General features: G+C 38.7%; 1 protein-coding gene across 5 annotated transcripts in view; it reads right to left on the minus strand.

Moving 5' to 3' along the window:
• Nucleotides 1–9,895: 9,895 nt before the first annotated feature.
• The window catches only part of LOC133408984 (transcription factor SOX-13-like), a 66,773-nt gene continuing 59,344 nt past the window's right edge, over nucleotides 9,896–17,324 (minus strand). For 3 of the 5 annotated variants that reach the window (XM_061688436.1, XM_061688435.1, XM_061688434.1), the window contains exons 10-14: nucleotides 15,781–15,886; nucleotides 14,888–14,995; nucleotides 12,940–13,104; nucleotides 11,933–12,149; nucleotides 9,896–10,671 (exon numbers count right to left, since the gene is read on the minus strand). In XM_061688436.1, coding sequence (XP_061544420.1) covers nucleotides 10,389–10,671; nucleotides 11,933–12,149; nucleotides 12,940–13,104; nucleotides 14,888–14,995; nucleotides 15,781–15,886 — 879 coding nt within the window. In that variant the 3' untranslated portion in view covers nucleotides 9,896–10,388. The remainder of the gene's footprint in view (nucleotides 10,672–11,932; nucleotides 12,150–12,939; nucleotides 13,105–14,887; nucleotides 14,996–15,780; nucleotides 15,887–17,324) is intronic. The other 2 variants (XM_061688437.1, XM_061688438.1) reach the window with 1 other exon arrangement.

Here is a 17,324-nt window from a genome sequence, read left to right on the forward strand (position 1 = left end):
ACCCCATGTTGACAGAAAAAAAACCGGAGTTGTTGAAATTTTTGAAGATTTATGAAAAAAGAAAAACTGAAATATCACACAGCCAGAAGTATTCAGAACCTTTCCTCAGTATTTAGTTGAAGCAAAAACCCAATTTGAGCAGAGATGCTCAATTGGGTTAAAGTCAGGGCTCTGGCTGGGCCATTCAAAAACAGTCACGGAGTTGTTCTGAAGCCACTCTTGGTATTTTAGCTGTGTCCTTAGGGTCATTGTCTTTTTTGAAGGTGAACCTTTGGCCCAGTCTGAGGTTCTGAGTACTCTTGAGGTGGTTTTTGCCCAGAATAGCCCTGTACTTGGCCGCATTCACCTTTCCTTCGATTGCAACCAGTCGTCCTGTCCCTGCAGCTGAAAAACACCCCCACAGAATGATGCTGCCACCACCATGATTAACTGTTGGGACTGTATTGGACGGGTGATGAGCAGTGTGTGGTTTTCTCCACACATGCCACTTAGAATTAAGGCCAACAATTTATATATTGGTCTCATCAGACCAGAGAATCTTATTTCTCACCATCTTTGAGTCCTTCAGGTGTTTTTTTAGTAAACTCCATGCTGGTGTCTCGCACTGAGGAGAGGCTTCCATCGGGCCACTCTGCCATAAAGCCCTGACTGGTGGAGGGCTGCAGTGATGGTTGACTTTCTAAAACTTTCGCCCATCTCCTGACTGCATCTCTGGAAGTCAGCCACAGTGATCTTTGGGTTCTTCTCTACCTCTCTCACCAAGGCTGTTCTCCCCCGATTGCTCAGTTTGGCCGGATGGCCAGCTCTAGGAAGGGTTCTGGTGGTCCCAAATGTCTTCCATTTAAGGATTACGAAGGCCACTCTGATCGTAGGAACCTTAAGTGCACCAGAATTTGTTTTGTGACCTTGGCCAGATATGTGCCTTGCCACAATTCTGTCTCTGAGCTCTTCAGGCAGTTCCTTTGACCTTGTGATTCTCATTTGCTCTGACGTGAGCTGCAAGGTCTTATATAGACAGCCGGGTGGTTTTCCTAATCAAGTCAAATCAGTATAATCAAACCCAGCTGTATGAGTGTCACAACAAAGGGTCTGAATACTTATGGCGGTGTGATATTTCAGTTTTTCCTTTTTAATAAATCTGCAAAAGTTTCAACAATTACGTTTTTTTTTTTTTTGTCAGTATGGGGTGCTGTGTGTACATTAATGAGGAAAAAAATGAACTTAATTTGATTTTAACAAATGGCTGCACTATAACAAAGACTAAAAACTTTAAGGGGGTCTGAAATCTTTCTGTACCCACTGTATGTTTAATATGATGCCGGTCTACCCTTGGCAGCTATAACAGCTTCAACTCTTGTGGGAAGGCTTTCAATAAGGTTTAGGAGTGAGTTTATGGTAATTTTTGCCCATTCTTCCAGGAGCATATGTGTGAGGTCACACATTGTTGTTGGAGGAGAAGCCCTGGCTCACTGTCCACTCGAAATCAACCCAAAGGTGTTCTATCGGGTTGAGGGGAGGACTCTGTTGCAGGCCAGTCAAGCTCATCCATATCAAATTCTCGCATCCATGTCTTTACAGACCTTGGTTTGAGCACAGACATGCATGTTGGAATAGAAAGGTGGGGTGGGGGTTGATCCCCAAAGAGTTTGACTGTCCAAAATCCCTTGTGGTAACAGTTTGGAGATGTTCCAACATGACTGTGCATCAGTGCACAAATCAAGGTTCAGAAAGACACGGATGAGAGAGTTTGATGTGGATGAACTTGACTGGCTTGCACAATTCTGACCTCAACCGTATAGAACACTTTTGGATGAATTAGATCAGAGACTGAGAGCCAGGTCTTCTCGTCCAACATCAGTGTGTAACCTCACACATGCACTTCTGGAAAAATGATCATGAATTCCCATAAACACACTCCTAAATCTTGTGGAAAGCCTTTCCAGAAGAGTTTAAAATGCTATAATTGCAGCGGGTGGACAGATCTCATATTAAACTCTATGGCTTCAGAATGGGATGCCACTTAAATTCATTTCTGAGTCAAAGCAGGTGAGCAAATACTTTTGGCAATACAGTGTATTTGAGGTACAATCATGACTTTTGCCACAGTTTCACTTTTTAGCCAGGCCTGAACACATGGGGCACAGGCGGGTACAGGCAATGTGGGTGGGAACCCATGGGCTCACCACCTGTGGGTAAAGAGACGCATCTGTGACTCAGATCAGGATTTTCTAAATTAGTCTATGAACATGCAGCAACAGTTCCGACAAAAAGGAAATATTTCGTGAACCGCCTGTTATGAGCTTTTGGAGGGCCCCTATGATTAAAGACTAAAGACCAGAAAGAGCTACAGTAGCTCCCTGCTCCTAAATCTAAAACATGGCTTCACCAACCTAAAAGCAATTTTCCTTGTGGAAACTACAATTATTGTGAGAGTATGGTTAAGAACAACACATTTGTAGATGTCCTTTATAGTAATGTCAACAGTTTCATCAATTGCAACACAATCTGTATGCTATTAGAACGGGAAACATGAATTATACTATGGCAAAACATTATTAATATGGAAAACATGGGGTGGATTCAACCTTACGAGTGTTGGGTATTGACAGCTATTTGCCTAGATGCCTGGTATGGAGACAAAATTAAAGGGCTCAAACAAAGAGAGACATTTTGGATTAATTCGGTGACAGCGACTCGCCATCCAGGCCTCGGTGAATATTTTGACCTTTAACCCTTCTTGTGTTCACCTTGAATCATGATACTGTATGTTACCGAATTAATCAGATCTGCTTTTCATTTGTTTATGTGACTTCCCATAGAATACCCTGGCCAGGAACTGTGATACAGTATGTGCCACTAATGTATTCATGATTCATTTTTAGTAAATATTGTGTGCATTTATTCACATTAAAAACGCATATTGGTATTAACTACAAGATTTTTCAATGTTTGGATCTTTAACCCTAACCTTTTTTTGTCTTGTTGAAGGCTTATATTTGTCTTATTTTAACTGCTACTGACTGTGATGATAGCCTTGCGGTCGACTTGGCATCAGTCCACGGTCCGCCAGTAGACCTCAATTGACTGGTTGGGCACTCCTGCTTTACGAATTAGGTGACTGCTGAAGGCAATTGATTGCATTGCATTGTATTTAGGTGTATCAGAGTACAGGGGGCTGAGTACAAATGCACACCACACTTTTAAGTAGGGCTGCACGATATTGGGGGAAAAAAAATGACAATGCAAAAAAAAAAAAAAATACAGGATAACATACATGTAACGTGAAAACTAGCACAGCAAATTATGCAGAGTCGAGCACAAAATTAGTTATTTCGATGAAGTCTACCTGTATTTAAATGCAGTGTAATATTGAGCAATAGTCCAGTCAGGCATGAAGTTAAAATAATTTTCATGCATAGTTACAGTTTACGGTAGTCATCAGCACATTCACTATACACTATTCATTTGTTTTAATCAATTTATTTTACACCTGTTTTAACCAGGCCTGTCAATCAGATGAGTCACACTTTTAAATTTTGACAGTTGTGCTCATATGTTAGATTACCCAGGCAGAATTTCCAAGATGGGTACAATTCTTTAAAGAAAACATGAAGGACTAGGTGAAACACATTTAATTTTATTTTAATGGGATTCAAATTAAACTTTCAGGCATTTCAGAAAAGCATTATCATTAAACAAAACATAATTATAAACGAATGAATGATGGTTGTTGTTCAGTCATATTTAACATTTTTTTTTATATATATATATATATTTCTCAAATTCTGCCAGGGTATGTTAACTTATGAGCACAACTGTACATACAGTATATGCAGTCATACGCACCTCTGTCATATTGGAATGAAAATGTAGGCTACACCTTTTTCATAACCTCTAGGTGGCGGTGACGTTGGAATGAAAGTGTACAGCTTTTTCAAAACCTCTAGATGGCGGCATACATTTATAATATGTAAAAGCTTTTTCATTTTCCCCTATACCTATATATAATGCGCACTATCGAATTTTGACAATTTTTCTGCGAGGAAAAAAATTGCATTATACACGAGAAATTACGCTAATTACTTGCTTGCAGAATTTGAAGTAACTTTAAAAAAGACCCCAATATTTTGACACAAATAAATTTTATGGGGTCAAAATGTCATACGAGATCATGTTTTATTTGAATACGTGCAATTTATTTGCTCAAACCATGGTAACCTCCTGCCCTGTGACTGACTGACTGGCTGACTGATAGGCTCCTGCTCTCATTGACCCTGAAAAGGAGAAGCGGAAAATAAAATGGATGGATTGGTAACAGCCGAGTGAAAACTAAGTGGACATTTTGAACAATGCAATGATATTGCAAATTAAGTGCTGATGAACACCAATAGGTAATGTATTAAACACACAAACATTTGTCATCGATTAGATGAGCAGTTAATTTGTGCAGTGTTCTTTTATCCTTGTTGTTTCTGTCCCTCTCGAAGGTAGTTTGTATGACAGGTCACTTGTGGCAATATACATAATATTGTGTAGCTCTGGGTCTGCAACGATGTTAATTGGCCGACATGATGTGGCTATCCATTTTGCAAAAGTGTTGCTTAATTTATCCTGGGTATTTTTTGCTGACAACATTGCCACGGGTACAATCTTCCAGCATTGTTTGTCGTCCTGTGCTTGTTGCCGATGTTGGTAGCGTTTTTGGTAGCAGCTGCCTCAAACGTGTCTTGCTTTGAGATGTAATTTCAAACTTGATCTGCTTTGATGAAAATACAATTTTGTGCTGCAATATATGCAAATTACCTTTGTTTTAGCTTAAGTGCCATTGGGGTGACTTTTGAAGTGAAATTTGCCGCCGAGCACACCTGTTGGCATCTTCTCACTCCTCTTTGCACTGGCGTAAGCACTGACCTCATAGCAACCTGCGCCCCCTTTCAGACCATCCGTGGCTAAGGTAAAGGAGTGTGCGGTCAAAATAAATTGTGTGGTTAATCAGTGTCAATACATGATTAATGTGATGTTTTTTTTTTTGTAATTAACCATATGCGTTAACACGTTAATTTTGACAGACTTAGTTTTAACATATACATTAGTATTTCTAGTTTTGAGTGCACTAGTTTAAGCAAAATACGTTGTTGTGTACACCTGAAGTTTGTCTCTTCAATAATGCCGTGGCTCTCCCCCCTCAATCTGTTGCGACATGCATTTGTCCTCATTAATAGTTATCATGCAGAAAAATAACAGTAAAAACACTCTGGGCTGCTCTGTGTTGTTTGATTGCTTATAATTTACTTTAACATTGGTGCTAATCTTATTAGCATGTGCAACCCAGTGCGTCTGCTGGTCACTTATTAATATTACAGTTGATTAACTACATATCCATACACCACCATTGCACAGGACCCTGCGATGATACTATTGCGCAGAGGTACATTGCGATGATGATACTCAAATGATATATTGTGCAGCCCTACTTTTAAGATTTCTTTCATTTTTATATAATTTTCATTCCACTTCACAATTATGTGCTGCTTTGTGTTGTTGTTTTCAACATTTTTTTTTTTTTTTTACATAAAATCTCAACAAAAAAAATACATTAAAGTTTGTTTTTGTAAGGTCACAAAATGACAAATGTTTCAAGGGTATGCATACTTTTTCAATTCACTGTAGATATATTTTCTGGACAACTGAAATTGGATGCTTTACCTCATGATTTCTCATGGCACACTTGGGTGCCATGACAACCTGGTTCACTGGCCTAGATTACCTAGGAGACTGCATTTCAGTGGAGTGTTTCAGTTTTAGTGTTATGTTATATCTAGGCTAGATGTGATGTGGGTTTTCTGAAGGAAGAGCACCAACATCTATATTTAAGTCATTTTGATTAATGATTTTTGTATTCGGTGATTTAAAAAAAAAAAAAACAGTTCAAATGTTTATTGGGACGTTGTGTAAAATTGAAATTAAAACAGAATACAATGATTTACAAATGCTTTTCAGCCTATATTCAATTGAATACACTACAAAGACAAGATATTTAATGTTCCAAGTAAATTAATGTTGTTGTTTTTTTTTTTGGGGGGGGGGGGGGGGCGTTCGGGATTTCATCATCTAGGGTCCATAATATCATCAAAAGATTTATAGAATCTGAAGAAATCTCTGCACGTAAGCGGCAAGGCCGAAAAGCAACACTGAATGCCCGTGCCCTTCGACCCCTGCGTTAAAAACCGGCATCATTGTGGAAAGGATATTGCCACATGGGCTCAGGAACACTTCTGAAAACCATCCATCCATTTTCAACACCGCTTATCCTGGTTAGGGTCGCGGGACGCTGGAGCCTATCCCAGCTGACTTCGGCCGAAAGGCGGACTCCACCCTGAACTGGTCGCCAGTCAGTCACAGGGCACGTATAGACACGGACAACCATTCGCACTCACATTCACCAAAGTCAGGCGAGTTTACCACAACACCATCAGTGACCTTCTGAAAACCATTGTCAGTTAACAGAGTTTTTCGCTTCATCTGCAAATGCAAGTTCTAACTCTACCATGCCATACCATGATGTTATAATGCCCCATTCTTTCGCTTGCCATACCAAATGTTGCAGAAATGTCTACGTACGATTCACGGCACAAGACGAGATTTCTATAGACTTTACTCTTCGAGGACTTCTTAAGGAGTACAAAGTAAAAATATCTGTTTTCAAATGTGGAGATTAAAAGTGAAAAGTCGTCAGAAAAATAAATACTCAAAAGGTACAGATACCTGAAAAATATACTTATGTATTGTAACGAAGTATGTAATTCGTGATTTCCCACCACTGTACGGATCTAGAGGTGTTTTTAATGCAAATATTTACTGGCATTAATTCTTCACGTCTCTAGCGTAGGGAGACTACGTTGCAAAATTTCGGTTTACGTCGTTGGCGTAAAACCCAATACTGTTGCGCAAATAAAGCCACTGCACACGCGCAGTACATCTATCCATCGATCCATCTATGATGCTTATTTTAACTAGGGTAGAAGATGGTGGATAGGAAATTTAGTGGTTCACTGCTCTCTCGCTGTGTGCTGGAGCATATCGCAGCTATAGAGGTACCACCCTGGACTGGTCACCAGCCATTCGAACGCCCAACTGTGAGGCCAATGTGCTTGGTGCCACATGCAGTACTGTAGGTCAGGGCGGTCAAATGTACGGGCCGCGGGCTAGAACCGGCCCATCAGGAGGTCCGATCCAGCCTATGGGGATAGAGAACACATTTAACTGCAATTTTTCAGTAAAACTATTGCTGATCATTTTGCCCACTAGGGATCGCGCTGACAAGCACGTAAGATGATATTCTGAAACTGGCTGCTACTCAGGATTTGACACCTGATAGTGATGCACTCGTCAAGGCTAAATGTTTCAGGAGCAAAGTAAACCCTACTTTGTATACAATTCTGTGCTACCTTTGCGCTGTGAATACATTTCTGTAAAATTAATACCAAGAGGAGAAATATTTGAAGACTTGATTATTGCAAAATGTCACTCAAACCCTTTTTTTTTTTTTTTTTTTTTTTTTAATGCACTTACGCAACTTGTGTAAATACTTTTTGACATTAATTTACAAGGCAGGCAGATAACTGCAGTCTTCCTGAATAGCTACCACTTTAGTTTGTTTAGTGTCTTTTCCGGTTGTCAAGTTTTCCATTATGGATGTAATTTCTGTAAATTTAAAATAATTTCTAGATATTAAGTTGTTTTAATAAAAAATACATACTGTATTTGTAGATCCACATTCATCGCCATGCTGCACATGTGTAAATGAAAAAAATGATTCATAAGACAGTTGAAACTGCACTCATTTTAATTTCAAATTTCACATTGCTCTTCTGATTTGCAACAAAGTTTGGAACAAGATAATAAATGTGAATATTTTCTGATTGTACTTGTAATTATTTGCACCACAACAATGGGGAAAATTTGGAATAGTCGTTATTTGTAGCTTATAAAGCTACGAATATACTGGTCGAGCCAACTTGAGATCAAATTGGGGTTAATGTGGCCCCGGAACTAAAATGAGTTGGACACCCCCCGCAGTCGTCCTATATACAGTGTGTACACACACGCACACACACACACACACACACACACACACACACTTAGAGCAAAATGTATTTTTTATTTTTCACGAAAATAAACCCAACAAAACAGAATGTACACTTTTAAATTACACAAGCTCTTATAAAACAAAATAAAGTATCTTTCTATATTTACATCAGTAGGAGTAAAGACCAGTGCCACAGCAGGATGTCTCCAGTAAAACAATATTGTGGATTTTCCTCTGGTGCCCATTTCTTTTCATTGCAGCATCAACCCTGAGGTTTCCCCTTTTTGACTGGTTAACCTTGGAATTAGCCGAAGGGGAATTAAACCCAGTGTTCTGATGTTAGGTATTAAGAGTGACTGGAATATTCAAAATCATATCCAGCACGACCTTGATTTGCACTGCATTTAAAAATGTTTGTTTTCTGGATGTTTTCTATCACATTCACCTAAACTTCTTACGGACAACTAGAAATTCACTTTTTCAGTTGAAAAACTCTTACAGCAAAGAATACAGCATACATATAAATTGCATGAATATACAAAGTCCAGATTTGGTTTCAAGCATAAATCGGTGACAGTATAACTCCACATTTCGCTCTGCAAGGTGAGGACTGAGTATGGCATGAATGATCCCCAAACATACACACTGATACGTTCATTCACACACACGATCCAAAAACATTCCATAACCAACCATCCATTTTCTATACAGCTTGTAGTCATTTGGGTCACCAGTGAGCTGGAGCCTATCCCAGTTGACTTTGGGGCGGGAGGCAGGGTACACCCTGGACTGGTCGCCAGCCAATCACAGGGCACACATTGACAAAGAACCATTCAGTCTCACAATCACACCCATGGACAATTTAGAGTTTTCAATTAACCTAACATGAATGTTTTTAGAATGCAAGAGGAAGCTGGAGGACATGGAGACCATGCACACTCCACAGAAGTAGTCCGAGCTAAGATTCAAACCCATCACCTCAGAGCTGTGGGCCAGACGTCCTAACCACTGACTCATTTCATAACCATAACTTGATTGTTGTTGTTTTGATTGATGTCAATGGAAGAATGCAATAAAAGGTGATAAAAAAGGCCAATATGTAATTCTATCAAAAAGGAACCACACACAAGTAAGACTGAGTTAGCAATCACTGAACATAACTTTCAATTGTAAACTCTTTTCCAGCACAGACTCAAAAATTGCTGATCACCACAATACCATAAGTGCACTGTAGGAGGTCATTAAAAAAATGTATATTCTGTATATACATACATTATATATGCAGATTTTGTGCAGTAAAAAAAAAAAAAGTATCTGAACAAAGAAAACAGGCACCTGGATACACAGCAAAGGTGCAAACAAAACAGTCATATATATACATATATATATATATGTATATATATATATATATATATATACACACACACATTAGTATATATACACACACATATATACATATATGTATATATATATATATATATATACACATATATACATATATGTATACATACATATATATATATATATATATATATATATATATATAGATATATACATATATATATATCTATATATACATATATATATAGATATATACATATATATATATCTATGTAGATATATATATATGTGTATATTATATATATGTATATATGTATATAATATATATATATGTATATTATATATATATACATATATATACATACATATATACATACATATATATACACGTATATATACATACATATATACATATATGTGTGTGTGTGTGTGTATATATATATATATATATATATATGTGTGTATATGTGTATATGTATATGTAGTGTATATGTATATAAAAAGGCCAGAGGTTTGGCCCACCATGCATGATGCAACAGATCAAACCTTCAAAATAAGGTCATTTTAAAGGACCATGAGCAAATATAAAGGTTTGTCTATGTTGTGACAATCTAACTTCATCTGCAGGAGGCAGTGCAGGCGTATGAATAAGCCAAATATGTCCCAAATAGAAGATGAATTGCTAATCCTTTCTATGTAGAATCCATAGCCTTCTTGACCAACAACATTGGAGCAAGAAAAGACTGTAACCTGATATACTGTATTATAACTTGAAATTGCCCGGTTCTAAATGGACGTCCTTATTGACTTTTAACATGCAATGAGTGAGATAAGAGCTCGCCTTTATGTGCATTGGGTGTGTGTCACTGGGGATAATTTACAAGCGAATGGGGCTTCCTAAAATTCAGTGACAACCAAATCCCTTCTTTCATTTCCAGGTAATTCTGATGTATTCTTTTCAATCTGTGAGGAGCACAAGTTCCCCCTCACTTCTCTCCCCTCTGTCACTTTCCTCTCCTTCGCTATACGGTGCCTGCTCTAGCTCTGTGTCCGTCTGCCTCACCCGGGGCAGAGGGGCAGGCGTGGCCGGGCCCGACATCGGCGGAGGCTGCGGCAGGTAGTGCTCCAGAACGGAGGAGTGAAAGGACATGGATCCCATGGAGACAGAGCCGCCGCTGCCGCCACCAACCGGGTACAAGGCGTCATTGTGAGAGTAGTGGATGGACTGTGGTTCTGTTGGACTAAATAGACAAGAAAATGATTTCTTGGTTAAAAAGCAAAAAAACAAATACATAAATAATAAAATAAAATGTAAGAACTGCCAAGAGAACTGTTGGGAATGAATTTATACAATTTCGAGGAACAAATATTGGAATATAAATTGCAAATGTAGCTTCTGATAGTGTTTAGGCCAACAAAGAGTTGGGCAGTGGTGGCATCCAAACAGATTTTGGCGGGCATTTAAATTGTCCCTCATTCGTGCATTTTGAACAAATGTATTGGGATCAGGAATTTTTTGCACAAACAAAACAAAGGTTACAGAGAAAACAAAGTACGCATTCTGACGTGGGCCAATGTTCTTTTTAGAGAGAAGGACATTATATCTTGACAAACCAAACAGCATTTTGCATGGGCCAACAATTTGTCTTGTGGCGTGACAGATTGCAAATTTAGAAACTGCACTGTAACTAATTCCCTCATTGATGAGCGGCAGTGAATGTTTCTCCTAAGGTCATTGCAAATGCCTTTCCTCCTTGGCATTGTGTTAGCACCCGCCCAAATCCACACCACAAATTACAGTTCAAACGCTTGGGAGAGGAAACTCGCAATTGTTGGTGGAGCTATTGTTATGTGTGTGGTGTGTTGTGTTGATTTAAACAGTTTAACACATACTATAAAAAGGCAGTAAGCACATTCAAGCAACTTATTTCCCCCGTCATGTATAGTCTCTCACATAAAAAAAAAAAAAAATCTGTTAAAATGTTAAAAATCAATGTGCACCCTGCTTTAGTGTGTGTCGAAAGGATAAACAAATCCACAAACATGTTATGCTTTTTCTATGCCATAAAATCTATGCAATGCTTGCATAGATGCCAATGATTCTATTTCACGATGGATCACCATGTGTTATATCAATTTTAAACATTACTTGGCTCTATATTACTATGGTTTTGTTTAAATCAATAAATACAAATAGTTGGACACGAGCTTCCTTTTTTCTATATAAAATAATTAAACTTAAAATTAAAATTTAGAGTCTTCAATTAACCTACCATGCATGTTATCTCCCAGTGCCAAAAACCTCAAGAATTGAAAATGAGTGTACTTTCACATGACTTCAAGAACAGAGCTCAAGAGCCTACTGTGCAACTGTAACTGGATACTTTAAGGAAATGGTGTGACTAAAGTCGTCAGAACCAAACAGCCATAGTGACAAATTGATACTACTATTTGATAATGAATACCACAACTGAATTCATTAAGCGTGTGTGGTATTTAGACCTCCTGGTGTATGGTGTCCTCTGTTCCTGTCGGCGGCTCTTCATCATGGCTTTGTATTCGCCCACCCTCAGCCTCCGTCCCTCCACGATACAGGTGCGTTTGGGCCGGGGTTTGTACTTGTAGTCTGGGTAGCGTTCCAGGTGCTGCCTGCTCAGTCTGGCCTGCTCTTCATAGTAAGGCTGTTTCTCCTGGTTGGACATGGACTTCCACCTGGAGCCTAATAGCAAACAGACATCAATAATGGGGAAAGAGAGTGAGTGATGGTGAGGATCAGATTGAATCTACAGTTCCATCTAAAATTGACAGATCTAATGAAATTCAGTTTTACTTTTAAGCGCATGCAATATGAACAACTATAAATCTGTAAATATGTTTTGAAATATGTTTTGACTTGGAACACAATAGCGAGATTAGACATGAACTTTTACAGGAATCCGGACTTCAGTTGAATGTAAATATTCCTGTAAAAATCATCCACTGGACTGGTGTTATCAGGTGACACAGAGATGTACAACTGCTTCACTCCATGCCTCCTGATGACACTGCAAGAGGGAGCATACAAATTAAATAATACACGGTCTTAAAATTGAGCCCTGGGGCACCTCACATTAATTCATAACCTTTCGTGGGGCATGTATCCAAACTTACCATACATGATTTCTCAGTGAGGTAGAATTTTTAAAAAAAAGGTAGCTTTTGTGACCGCCGTTTATTTATTCTATGGTTTGTAGTGAGTCAGTCAATGTTCAATTTTTAATGAATATTTGTAATAAAGATTTGATTACATTTAGCAATAGAAAGGAATGTTTCCAATTCCCATAAAAAAAATAAAAATATTTTGTGCTAAATTTTGCTTTAAATAAGTGTGTGTGGTATCGTGGGTGCGTGCGTACGTGCATGCGGTATAAGGAGCAAGTGGCTGTTGATACCGCCGCATGTATTAGCAAGGATGTGTCTCAGAATAGAGGCACACAGTGCAACCCACTCCTACCCCCTGCTTGGCTCACCCAGGATTTTGCTGATGGAGGAGTTGTGCATATCAGGAAAGGCCTGCAGGATTCTCCTGCGCTCATCCTTGGCCCAAACCATGAAGGCATTCATAGGTCTCTTGATGTGGCCTGAAGACGGAGGGGGGCGGGCCTCAGAGTAGCTGCCTGGGACCTGCAGGGTACCTACAGGGCACAGAGAAGTAAAAAGAAGTACGTTTTTAACATATCAACATTTTTCTCATGAAATACTGTATATTTCCAAAGGTGCTATTGACATGAAAACTTCACCAGATGTTGGAAACAACCCAAGTACTGTAATGTCTCGTGTATAATGTGCATTCTTCCCCCCCAAAAAAATTATAAAAAGTCAATAGTGGGCATTATACATAGGTATAGGGGAAAGTGAAAAAAAAAACTTTCACATTTTATAAATGTATGCCACCATCTAGAGGTTATGAAAAAGCTGTACACTTTAATTCCAAAATGCCACCGTCACCGAGGTTATGAGAAAGGTGTACACTTTCATTCTACGATGCCAAAGCCACCTAGGTTATGAAAAGGTGTAGCCTACACTTTCATTCCAATATGACATACATATGACTGCATATATGTACAGTTGTGCTCATACGTTTTCATACCCTGGCTGAATTTGTGATTTTTTTGATCTGATTTTTTGATCTGATTTTGATTTTTGATTTTTTGATCTGATTTTTTTTTTCTGATGACTGAACAACAACCATCATCAATTTCTTTATGGTTATGTTTTGTTGAATGATAATACTTTTCTGAAATGCTTGACAATTTAATTTGAATCCCATTAAAATACAATTAAACGTGTTTCGCCTGGCCCGCCATGTTTTCTTTAAAGAATTGTACCCATTTTAGAAATTTTGCCTCGGTAATCAAACATACAGGGCTGTGAATTTCAAAATAAGAGCAATTAAATAAAAATAAAGTATTATGTGTTCAAATAAAGTGCTTATCCTCAGAATAATTATTTGAAAAAACTAACAAAATACAGTTAATGCTTCATGTTTTGATCATATGGGTTGAAGTAAAATCATGCTTTGTAAAAATGCTTTACACATAGGTAGAAGGGTTTTTCAGAATTTTTAAGTTAACTTTGGGGGTGCGTATTTTACACAAGAAATTACGGTAATCCATACATATGAAGAAAGTACAACAAATAAACTCAGAAATTAAGTTATGTGTAGTAATGTGAAATGACAGGGAAAAAGTATTGAACACGCCAACTGGAATTCATTTAATACTTTGTATAAAAGCCTTTGTTTGCAATGAGAGCTTCAAGATGCCTCCTGTACGGAGAAACTAGTCACATGCATTGCTCTGGTGTGATTTTGACCCATTTTTCCACACAAGCAGTCTTCAAATCTTGAAGGTTCCGTGGGCTTCTTTTATGGACCTTGAGTTTCAGTTCTTTCCATAGATTTCGATTGGATTCAAGTCAGGTGATTGGCTGGGCCATTCTAGCAGCTTTATTTTTTTCAAACCAATTGAGTTTCCTTGGCAGTATGTTTTGGATCATTATCCTGCTGAAATGTCCACCCTCGTTTTATTTTCATCATTTTTGTCAAGAATGTCTCGGTACGTTTGCCCATTCACCCTTCCTTCAATAATGCGAAGTTTACAAGTACCATTTTCTGAAAAGCAGCCCACACCAACATGTTCCCACCTCCGAACTTCACTGTTGGTATGGTGTTTTTAGGGTGATGTCCAAGTACCATTTCTGTGCATTATGGCATCCAAACAGTTCAGTTTTGCTCTCATCCGACCAGAATATATTCTCCCAGTTTTTAACTGGCTTCTCCAAATGTTGTTCAGCAAAGTTTAAACGAGGTCTGGCATGCTTTTTTTCCCCCAGCAATGGGGTCTTGCATGGGTGAGCGTGTATATAGGCCATGGCGGCGGAGTGCATTACTCACTGTTTTCCTTGTGACAACAGTACCTGCTAATTCCAGGTCTTTTTGAAGCTCTCCACAAGTGATCTTTGGCTCTTGGACAACTCTTCTGATTATTCTTTGCACTCCTCTGTCCGAAATCTTGCGAGGAACACCTGATCGAGGCAAATTTATGGTTGTATGATTGGCTTTCCACTTGTGTATTATGGCCCCAACCGTGCGCACTGGAACATTCAGAAACTTAGATATGCGCCTGTAACCAATGCCATCGTTATGTTTTGCAACAATTAGTTTGCGATGGTCTTGTGACAGCACTCTGCTCTTACCCATCATGAGATGTGTCTTGACTCGCAAATTGGTAATGAGACCTTTTTGTAGGCCATCAATTAGGACCGAACCAGCTGATATTCACTTGCACTGACAAGGGGTTTTATTGCTGTTTGATTACTGATAGATTTTAGGTGTTGTCTTGGCTTTCCATGCCTTTTTGCGCCTCCCTGTCTTCATGTGTTCAATACTTTTTCCCTATGTCATTTCACATTATGACACACAACTTAATTTCTGATCTTATTTATTCTACTTTCTTTGGATGTGTGGATTACTTGGGGTGTTCCCAACATCTGGTGAAAATTTCATGTCAATTGCACCTTTGGAAATATATTTTGTGAGAAAAATGGTGAAGCGTTAAATACTTATTTCAGCTGTTGTGTGTGTGTATATATAGCGGGCATGCTGGAGCCTATCACAGCTAGCCATGTCTTGGCAGTGTTATTTTGGTGAATGGGTATCTTTAGTTATCTTTCGTTTGAGAACTGAACTAAACTATTAGCAACTGAAATCAATCCTACAGTATATGATCAGTATATGACCATTCTTGATCTTCCACACTAAAAGATGCCTTCTACTAGCGTTTGAGTCGTGCTGGTTTGGGTCCACTTACTCTCAGAGTCACTGCTGAGGTGGTCATCAGTGGACAGCAATGTGTGTCGGTCGTCACCTTGCTCGGAGTGCACAATTCTCTCACCACAAGGAAGATATTTGCAGTCCTAAAGAAAAAAAAACAAGTCACACGTGCTTTGTACTCTGAAGAAGTTATGACTAGAATTTTAATTACAAGCAATAGGTTAGATGTTCTCCAAGGGCGTGCTCAAGGTGTTACACGGCGCGCTATTTTGGAGTACAGAAAGTACAGACCTGGCACACGAGCTACATCAGCTGCTGTTTAAAAGTTTAAAATGAGAGCTGTAAATGCGAAGAAAGAAAATGACTCCACAAGAGAGGACAAAGAAATTGCGTTTATTGTCTGAGGGAGAAGAGGTGAAGGAGACAAAGCAGTCAGGAATGCAACAGTCTGAATTGGAAAAGCTGCTCATGATATGCTATCTATCATTGAAGAACTTGTTAATAATATTTTATTCCGATAGCAGGGGATACCAAAAAGAGGAAAGTGCTTGCAGCCGTATAGAGGCGTGGTTGAGCAGGATCATTTAGAGGAAGAGGGGGAGGAGACGAAAACACTACAATGTTAAAGTACACAAAGAGGTAGACAGGTGGCTACGTCAATGCCACATTGAGGCCTTTGTAGTATTGTGTGGCCGCAACAGCTGTGGCTTTAGTGCCAGACTGAGACCAATGCCACCTCAAGAAATGAACACCAAAGAATAGAATTTTGCACAAAACACACGTGGCATGTAGGCTTGGAACAGTGGTTTGGTGCATGCAAAAGGGAATGATTAGAGACTGAATGAGTTTGTTAAGAAAATAAATAAAATAAACACTCAAACTAAACTTTAAAAACCAAGAGTGACATTAAGACTATGGAAGCAACGCGCAAGAGTTGCTGTGATGTTAATTTCAGTCGACAGCAGAGGGTGATATTGCCCAACATGGCGGCCCCTTGAGAGGAATCAAGATTGATGAATTATTCTTTTTAATTCTAATTCCACAAACGCAATATTAACTGGAACACCGTGTTTTGACTAGCGCTAGGACATAAGTATTGTTGCAAAAAAATAACATAAAAAATAAATAAATAAAAGGATTTAGTACCCCTTTAATGGCAACGTTTCTAGCACACTGCTCTTCGATGTTTCAACCGTGACCTGGAAGTTCTTCTCAAGCCGCCCACGTGAGAAGCATCTTAATTGTCTTAAGTGCACATCAAAAAGCAAGGATCGAACTTCGAAAAGGTTTCACAAAAAAAATTATAATCGAGAAAAAATGCTTCCCTGATGTCTCTTGATAATGACGTATCCAAATGGGTGTGTCCCAGCTGGATCATTAACAGAGCCAGACTTAAAATGAGTTTGTCTTTTGTTTTTGTCAGTCCTTGAGTATCCGTCCGTCCATTTTCGATACTGCTTATGGGTCATTTCCATTTAATTTGATCAATAACGGTAAAGACATGAATTTCCTCTTGAAAATCAATTAATTTGACTGATACGAGTATTTGAATTATTGGCAGTTGTTATCCATCAAAAGGTC

The sequence above is a fragment of the Phycodurus eques genome, chromosome 10 (assembly GCF_024500275.1).
Source record: "Phycodurus eques isolate BA_2022a chromosome 10, UOR_Pequ_1.1, whole genome shotgun sequence".
NCBI classification, from domain to species: Eukaryota; Metazoa; Chordata; class Actinopteri; order Syngnathiformes; family Syngnathidae; genus Phycodurus; species Phycodurus eques.